Below are 9,724 nucleotides of genomic sequence, written 5' to 3'. Positions count from 1 at the left end.
GTATATGATTTGCAAATATTTGCTCTTATTTTCTGGGCTGCTTCTCATTATTCTTTTTGTGTGTGATGCCTAGGATTGAGTCCAGGGCCTCGAATGTTAGGCAAGTACTCTGCCACTGAGCTACATCGCTAGCCCTCAATTTCTTGATAATTGGTATCTTTTAATTACAAACTTTTTAGTTTTGATGAGCCCCAATTATTTTTTTTTCCTTTGGCTGCACAGACTCTTTGTTACAGTTATATTCTGAGAAGAAAAGGGTGGTGGTGAGGGAAGAGATAACAGATAGGGACAAATGAAAAAATGACAACTTTACAGTTCACACTAGTAATAAAATTATTTATAAAATTGCCTTTCATTTGACAGTATAATTTCTGTTAGTGGATACAAGTCAAATATGAATCACATTCAAGTCATCAACTATTCTATTTAGCTGGCTGGATCTAAGGGATAGAGTAAGGGAGAATATCATCCTAGAGGAAACCAGTTAGTATTTATTTCATTTAAAATATGATTTATAAGTTGTATAACTGTATCTATCAAATCCTTAATTGCACATACCAAATCAGCTTCATATAAAAGCAACACTCCGTGAAATGATTTCTGAGCTGTGAAAATCTGTCTTTCAGATCTACATGGTAGAGCAGAGAGATTGAATAGGTCACTATGAGGGAACAGCTATCCCATTTTCTCCAGAAGTTTGTATTTGATTCATACACGTACATTCCAAGGAATGCAGGATCCAGGCTCATCTCTTGGAATCTAGAATAAAAGAACGAATTTGGATGTTCACAACTTGAAAAATGTTTGTGTCTTAGGTGAAAAACAGAGCATTAAGTAAGCTAAAGAATACTGGAGGGCAACTGGTAGGATGAGAGGTCAGGGAACAGCAGCATGTGAAGGGTGGGGGGACCCAGGAGGGGACTGAGCAAGAGGAGCCAAGAGCTATCCTCTCAGATAGTGATGCAAAGTGGGGACAGTGTCTGTTTCTCCAGTGTGGAGGAGGCGATTTGTAGGGGCAAAGCTGGCAAGAGAGGAGTGGAGGAGTGACATTTTCCCACAACATAGGGAAAATCTTTCTTCTAGTTAGAGAGATAACTGTGAATGCATTTCCTTCCTTCCACAATTAAAGGTCCTGCCACTGAATGTAACCAACAATTGCTGAGATTGTTTCTCAATGGGGATGCTGTTGCAGGAGGGGCTCCTGCGATCATCCTTCCTAGAGCTTGTTTGGGGTAAGAGTGGAAAGACTGTCGGAGAGGTCTGTATTCTTGGCTTGGGTATCCTAGATTTTGGGCACAGTTCCTGCACTCCTATTTCTCACCCAGATGTCATGGGGAGTGGGTAACATAGACTAAGGGGAACGAGACTTCTTTTTTTCAAGTGGTAATAAAGACCTGAGTCCACAGTAAGCAAGCACAGCCAGGCCAATGAAAAGACAAAACCCCCAAGCACAGGTTCAAGGGCACCTTGACTTCTCCTGCCCATATGCCCTCAGGAATTCCTGTTATCACCTTTCCTTGCATGGAAAACCACATGGTAGGCTGGTAGGCTAAAGAAACTTTTGGGCAGGGCTCCAAAGTTCAAAGTTTTCTAATTTTATCCTGCTGGGCAGAGCATACCATCTTCGTGAACTTGTCTTCACAGGCCATTCTAATCTTCTCTGGAGTCAGCGGACTATCGAGTGGCAACGGTTCAGACAGACCTCTCTCCTGTCGCGCTGCACACACCGCGTCACGGATGGCAAAAAACACCGAGCACCCCAGGAACACTCCAGACTCTCCCAGACCCTTGAAGGAAATAAGCCAAGTAGATTATGACACACATACTCTCTCTTCCTTGCTGTACATATATGCCTATATGTATATGTGCATATATATAGAATACACAGGTTTTATATATTTGTGTATATATAACATATACTATAAATCTAAATTCTTTATTAAAAAGTAATCTTTGATCCAATATTCCCATTCTTGGAATTCTAGCCCAAGTACAGAAAATAAATACAGGCATGAAGACAATTATTGCAAGATGAAACATCAGATATGACCAAATGGTAAAAGAAGGTCATGTTAGGCTCTGAGACTTGGAATATTTAAAACACTTTTTATTATATTGCTAAATTACCTTATAATTAAGATGTTTAATAAGTGTTTTTCTTCTGCAATCCTGGTAAATATACTGAACAACCAAGAGACAAATGTAGCCCTCTCTCCCCCACAGATACCATATAAACATGCATTTATTCACAGAGGCATAGCTTACCTTAGATGAATACAGGGTATTTGAGTTTTCAGATGGAGGCAGAAAAGAAATGTGCATCTCTGTGGGGATGTCACAGATGGCAGGGATTTTATATTGGTTTGGACCACGAGTGTACAGAACACCCTGAGGAGAATAATTCAGTTCTTCTATTGTGTAGAGTCCCATGCCTTGAATAAATGCACCTTCAATCTGAAGCAAAAATAAAAAAGAATTTATACATAGGAGAAGATGCAGTCAATAGTCATCAGAAGTTGAAGTTCATGCTATTTTTCTGAATTTTAAAATTATAGTTTAAGAGGGTTTTCAGGGTATTTTGGAGTGTGTCACCAACAGGCTTTCTAAAAGCATTTCTATACATCTCATTCAGTGCTAAGTTCAAAGTTAAATGATTCCAATTCTAATCTTGGTTTAATCATTAAAATTAAAGCTCTAGAAGAGTCCTCACAGAGCCTGTTGTTCAAACACCCTCATTTTTAATGCCAATCAGATGGATGAAACCCTCACTGACTGATTTGTTGCAGACCCCACACACTAGCAGAAGGCTCTCAGCTAGAGACTCTCGTTTTGCCCCACATCCTCGCTCACAAGCTGCCTGCCCTCACCTCTCTGGACTCTGTTTCTTCTCCTGCAACATGAAGGGTTTGAGCTGAGTTTCGTTTACAGATTTAGGATGCTCAAGTTCTTAGACATGGGCACACGGCCAAAAGTGCACTTCCAAATGTTTTTCTGATTTCAGGGTATCTTCATAGTTTATTTCCTTCTCATGACCACATCTTCTCCATCTCTTACTTCTGCCAATGATGTCAGATGAATCCTTCTAAAATTCTAGGCCACTTCCCAGGTTATGTCACCTCCACCCACTAAGCTAAGTACCTGTCTTTGGAGTGTTTCTACCAACCAGGCCCTCTTCCATCCTCTAACCCCAGGCTCATGGCCAGCTCCTCCAACACAGGCACCACTGTCCTTGGCCCTGGTCTCATACCAACTATGAACAGAGCAGATGCTTCCTCTGCTCTTCTTCTACCTGGAACATCTTTTCTCATTTGTTTCTTGACAACCTGGTCCACACTCACTTTCTTCCTGATGCTTCGTTTGACTTCACCCTGCAGATTTTTCCCACTCTCTAGCACACCATGCTGTGACTAGAGAGATGCTACATTATGCTCTAAATTTGAGGTAGTGAGCTGAATTCCCTCAGGTGGAGGTAGGTAAAGCAAGTGCGTGAAGATTCTGGGTAGGTCCCTTGTCATTGGTGAGTATGTGACTCTTCAAAGATAGAACCAACCGACTTTTGCTTTCTGGATGCAAGTCCAGTGTTGGCAAATTTTCTGTTTTCATGAGAAGCCAGGTATTTATACCTTTTCAATCTTGTTAATTTTTAACATTTGAATAAAAGTATCTGTGGGTAGAAATCAGCTCACAGGCTATCTATCAACAGCTACTGCTATTATTATTTGAGATTTGTTATCCCAAACCAACTTTAAACTCTGGACTTCAGAGCCCATCATCTGTCCAAGGCTTGGCATTCAGCACTAAGTACTGATGTTCCAGAGGCTTGGTGCTCAATGGCCACTTCTTGGCTTGGTCTTGCTTCATTCAAGTTTCCCAATTACAGATTGCATGTTTCTTCAAAAACTTCCTAAAACACCTGCTCTCCTGCTCCCCATTAAACAGTGAGACATTTGAGTTTTGCAGCTGGCTCGAGTAGAAAGATTTTGACTAAAGGGGAGGAGAAGAAGATAATCGGTGAGCTGGATGAAACATTTTCCTGCAGAACCCACAGTAGTTTTGGCCTTTACAAATAGGAAGCAAGGCGAATTAGTAACACATACCTGGCCCATGTCAAGGGCTGGATTTATACTGTTGCCAACATCCACGACAATGTCCGTTCTGATGTTCTAGTAATAAAAACAAAGTTCAATTTTTCTTTCAATAAAAATAACTTAGAAGAAGTTGAGAAACATTTCCTGCTAGGCTGGCACAGGGATAAAGCCTTTTTCTGGGTCATGTTATTTCAGGAGAAAGAAGCAACAAAGATTTTATTATGTGACCGTTTATGTAAAACTTTTTGGCCGTACTGGAGATTGAATTTAGATCCTCATGCTTGCTAGGAAGGCACTCTACTACTTGAGTCACTCCCCAATCCTTTTTGTTTTAGTTATTTTAAAGATAGGGTAACCTAACACTCCCCCCGCCCCGTCAGCCCCTCTGTCCAGAGTCCTCTTATCAACAACTTCAGTGCAGATGGGATCATAGGGGTGCCCAACCACTCCCAGCTATTATGCAAATCCTTCAAGGTTAAACAAATTACTCTTAACCAGCATATCCACTGGGCTTTCTCCCCCTTGGAAATACTAGAAGAGTAAAATATTTACTTGATTTTGATTCAAGCTTGGTGATACAGCAGGTTGAGTTTAATCTCCTACAATAAACATAACAGATGACACAACTAAAGAAAAATATCTATAGCTTTCATAATCCCTGTTGCAAAACTTTGTGGCTACCACACAACCCAACATCCAGAGTCCAACTGGCTCAGTGTTGTCTGATGAAGTTCAGGATGCCTCAACAAAATGGTCTTTGGACTGTCAGCTACTGTTCTAGAGTTTTCATTTTTGGAGTGGAGAAGAGATTAAATATTGCATTAGAATGTCCTCTTTGATAACCTACAAATGAGGAGAAGAGTAAGCCCAGCCAGGTTGTTGATAACACCTTGTTGTCTTCAACAGGTCTGCATCTTCTTTATATGACATGGTACTCTCTGTCACGAGAAACAGGTTCTAGTCACAATTATTAATGGAACTAAGGAAACCCATGAGTTTCTGGGACTTTCATCTAACATTTTTAAAAGAAAATGAGATAATGGTCCAGAATGTTTGACTATAATGAAACTTGAGGTATTCACTTCTCATATTGAAAGACACAATGAAATGTAAAATTCTCTTTGTCACCAGTTAGCAAGACAGCTCTTCCAGGAGACAAGTGGCTTTATTTGAAGGCAAGAAGAGGTGCTCTACAGTCTAATGTTAGTGAAGGTTCTATTTTCTAAGCTGTTGACAAATTGTGGTGTGTCATTGTATTCTGACAAGGCTGGAGAGTGGGTCTGGGCTATGGTAGCCCACCTCCAAGAGGGCCCTCAACGAATCATGATATGGCATTCACAGCTCGTGTATTCCTTTCCCTCGTGTTCTACCAGAGTCCATTTTTGTGACCAATGGGATGCAGAAGAAGGGATAGCACATGGCTCTGAGATTAGGTTATAAAGGCTGTGGTTCTGTCTCACATGCCCTCTCACTTATGCATACTCTGTCTTTTGGACCAGTACCTCTGGGAAAATCCAGCTGTTATGTTCTGAGGACACTGTGGTAGCTTACAGGCTGATCTGTGCAATGAATGGAATTGCTTGGCCAATATCCAAGGAGAAACTAAAGCCTCTGATCAGCAAGAATGTAATGGAGCTTAGAAGAAGATTCTCCAGTCTCCACTGAGCCTTCAGATGACTCTAGATACTGCCAAAAGCTTGACCACAGCCTCATGAGAAATCCGAGCCTGAATCACTCAGATAAGCCTTTCTAGAAGTCTGGACCTCAGAAATGGTGTGAGCCAATAAAAGTTTATTGGTTTCAGTTGTTAGTTTCGTGAGTAACAATAGATAACAAATATAGATACGTAGGTTCAAAGTGAGGGAAATTTTGCGGGAATTAAGACAATTTTATCAACACAAAGAGAATAGCTGAGAAACAGGCCTCTAGGGAAGGCCTCTGGGAGAAGATAATATGATGGCCTTTTGCTTATGGTTGGTACGCAGTTTGAATTACAGATCTAGCTTTCATGATTAGATCACTTAGCACACCTGCTAAGATTGTTTAAATAAGTTGTAAGAACATATCTTTTTTCTTCTTTTGTTTTTGAGACACGGTCTCACTATGTAGCCCAGGGTGGCCTTGAACTCATGATACTACTGCCTCAGTCTCCCGAGTGCTGGGATTATGGTGGTTCAAACCCCTGCCCAGTATTGAACATACCTTTAAAGTTCATACCAAAGTTATTATCTTGTCCTTAGAGCTTAACAAAGCTAAGGCACATATAAGATATAAGAAAATTTAAATGGTTAAGTTTTCATCAACTTTTTCTTTGAGGGGAAAGGAATCTAGAACTCTCTCTCTCTAGTGGCATAGGATAGCCACTGTAACACAAGAGTTATACTTGCCAGATACTTGATTAGGCAGGTTCAATAAAGGTATATCTAATTTCAAAGATAGGGTTGACTATAGTTTTAAATAAATACATGATAGGGAAATATTAAAATGAAGACATATCTATAATGTAGACACAAAGAATATTTGAAAATATCAAGAACTGGAGTTTGCTTCTAGGTAGGTTTTGAGACAGGATTATCACTAAACTAGTAGCTTGGTCACATGACATTTATGAGGGTTATTGCAGTCCTATTTAATGTATCGATGACCATTTATTGAGAGTGACAAGTAAATAGCTTCTCTTGTTTCTAAAGGCCCAAGAACAAGAAGAGAAACTGAGTCCCTGAAGCTTTCTAAAAAGAAGGACCTAGCTGGGTAAAGATTTCAAAAGCTGGTCATTGCCTGCCCTGGGCTGGCTCTTGGTACTTATCAGTAGATTATGGATGCCCATGAAATCACTGAAGAATGTCGCATGACGTCATTTCTCATAGGTGGTCAGGATTGCTTGGTGTGCCAACATTCTATAAGGAAGTCCTCTTTAAGCCTTCTGTCCTGAGTGATTGCTTTTCTGATTTCATTTAAAAGGGCTGGGAACCTCAGAAACTCAGAGGGGCAATTGGTAAGCTTCTATTTTCTCCTAGTAACATAGAAGAGTCACCCTTAGGCCAAATGTATGGTGCTGCCACACACTCAGATTTCTTCCAACAGATGACACGTGTAGATTCTAGGTGCATCATAAGTGCACTTGAAGACCTTTCCAGTGGTACTGACCTTATGACTCCCTGTCAGGCAGTCTATTTCAACCTCCGAACAGGCAGCTCCATAGACAGAGTATTCAAAGGGATGACCTTCGCCTTTTTCCCAGTTCATGTCTGACTCATAACCCCTGAAGGAAACAGAATTTTGGGGGAACATTGTTAAGTGATCAAGTCTTGTAATCACAGACCGTAATGACTGAACAGACCCATAAGAAGCTGTGCAAATCACTTGTATAGTGATGTGCAAACACATAATCCATGCCCAATAAATGTGTCAAATAAATATGTATTTGCTTCTTTCTTATTATCCTTGCATTGTCTATTAAAAATATTCAATTATTCCTCACCAGTGAATCCTTACTCCTAGAAGTTAGCTGTTAACTATAATTATTTATCCAATTGCCTTTAGTTATTATTGGATCATGTAATCTTACTGTCATCAGATTTGTGAAATTCAACCTGTATTTTACATCAAACAGTATTTCAAGGGTACACACTTGTCTGCTTTGTTTACCTCTCTAGCTCCAGGACTCACCATCCTTCAATCTGAGGGATCAGGCCCCTTGGCTCTCATTGTTTGCCACTACCATCAGGCTCTTTGGCCTGTTCTGTCCTCAACTCTTCTTTCATTAAGGACTCCAGGTAAATGTCAACGATAAAAGAGAAATACATACCAGCAGCTTGACAATCCTTTCTACCCACTCTCCACAGTTTTTCCTCCAGCCTAGAAGTGGCCATTAAAAACACTTCCAAGCATGCCGGTAATCAGTGAGGCAAAGAGAATGAGGCAGGAGGATCATGAGTTCAAGGCCAGCCTGGGATACACTTAAGGAGGGTACCAGTGGCTCATGCTTATAATCCTAGCTACTCAGGAGGCAGAGATCAGAAGGATTATGGTTTGAAGCCAGCCCAGGGAAACAGTTTGTGAGACCCTATCTCAAGAAACCCATTACAAAAATGGACTGGTGGAGTGGCTCAAGGTGTAGGCTCTGAGTATGAACCCAGTACCACAAACAAAACAAAATAAAAACCAAAAAACACTTCTAATGTATATTCCTGATAGCCAGTCCTTACTCCAGGACTCCCATGACAAAATCAGGTTAAGACTCTCTGTATCACCCTGTTCTCTGATGACATTCACTTTCCATTAAAATAATTTGATAAATTGTTCCTCAAATATGCTATCTGCACACCGTGCCATTATAGTTATTGTCAAATTCCTTTCTACTAATCTAGGAGGTATGAACAGAACCTATCTTGTTATTGGTTTGATTTGCATCTTCCTACCTTTGTTTCTTAACTTAATGGATAGATTGTGTTCTCAATAAAAAGTAAACCACTGTGGATTCTAAGCAACTCCCAGAGAGTCTTATCATACCACCTACTATGCTTATTTTTCCCAGCAAAAGTCTTTCTTGATATTTGGATTAATTAGTAGTTAAATGTCTTTATAACAGTGGGTAAATTGAAGGTACAAAATCAAATTTTGCCAAAATTGCAAACTGAACTAAAAATCTTCCTCAAGAGACTACTGCTATTTTCCATCACATGGAATGAAAGGACTATTTACCTGAAGTATCCAATAGCTGAAAGACTAATACTTTCATCAAAAGCAGTCTGTGCCTGTGAAGGAAGAGAATAAGATGAAGCAATAAGCATGTCTAGACAGAGAGTTCCTCAAGACTCCAATTTTAATTTTGATATGTGTTAAATAAACACACATCAGTAGGAATAATGAGGAAAAACCAAGATTAATTCATTCCTTTTAGGATCCTCCATCTCCATAAGCATTTGCAGTTCACTGCATGTAGTACCAGCATTTGTTCAATGCATATGATTATAGTAAATGACCACCATGGTATGTTGTACTTATACACTTGACTGTAATGGTCAACCCATGTTCTGCTTGTAAAGAAATCCATTCAGTCATATGAAAAGATTAGCCTAACATGGGCCATTTTAGAGAACAATGGTTGGTTGTGTGTTTAACCTTAATATCATGTACCATAGCACTTTCAGTTGAGGGGAATAATTTGCTAAGTTGTACCATTTACAGCAAATGGTCTCCTGACTCTGCAAGTGCACATAATTGATTACTAAACAGAAAAATGAGGGTTAGGCACAGGTCCTCCAATGTAAGAGAGAAAGTAAGAAGTACAACCATTATAGAAGACAATGAACCAAATGGCAGGATTTTGCTCTGGATGGGGGAGGATGGGCTCTCCTGCAGCTTTCTCAGCCAACAACTTTCAGCCTTTCTGGGTTGAAGCAGCACAGGCAGAAACAAGGATGCCCAGAAATTATTGGGAGCTTTCATCAATATGAATTATAGAATGAGTCTTTATGGAATAACAGGAAACTATCTTGGGGAGTGCTGGGACTTGAACCCAGGACCTTTAGCATCCTAAGCACATGCACTACCACTGAACCACCCCACCCCCAGCTCTGGAATTATTACTAACTGGAACTCCCTAAATAATATTGTGCCAGGTTAAAACCTGT

General features: G+C 40.1%; 1 protein-coding gene across 3 annotated transcripts in view; it reads right to left on the bottom strand.

Annotated features, from left to right (window-relative positions):
* Positions 1 to 315: 315 nt before the first annotated feature.
* The window catches only part of Aox1 (aldehyde oxidase 1), a 63,916-nt gene continuing 54,507 nt past the window's right edge, over positions 316 to 9,724 (bottom strand). For 2 of the 3 annotated variants that reach the window (XM_074071355.1, XM_020173001.2), the window contains 6 exons: positions 8,793 to 8,845; positions 7,236 to 7,350; positions 4,098 to 4,163; positions 2,266 to 2,454; positions 1,620 to 1,787; positions 316 to 759 (listed from right to left, as the gene is read on the bottom strand). In XM_074071355.1, coding sequence (XP_073927456.1) covers positions 709 to 759; positions 1,620 to 1,787; positions 2,266 to 2,454; positions 4,098 to 4,163; positions 7,236 to 7,350; positions 8,793 to 8,845 — 642 coding nt within the window. In that variant the 3' untranslated portion in view covers positions 316 to 708. Of the gene's footprint in view, positions 760 to 1,619; positions 1,788 to 2,265; positions 2,455 to 2,518; positions 3,985 to 4,097; positions 4,164 to 7,235; positions 7,351 to 8,792; positions 8,846 to 9,724 lie in introns of those variants that run through there. The other variant, XM_074071356.1, reaches the window with a different exon arrangement.

The sequence above is a fragment of the Castor canadensis genome, chromosome 4, assembly GCF_047511655.1.
Source record: "Castor canadensis chromosome 4, mCasCan1.hap1v2, whole genome shotgun sequence".
Taxonomy (NCBI): Eukaryota; Metazoa; Chordata; class Mammalia; order Rodentia; family Castoridae; genus Castor; species Castor canadensis.
This window is presented reverse-complemented; position numbering and strand designations above follow the sequence as displayed.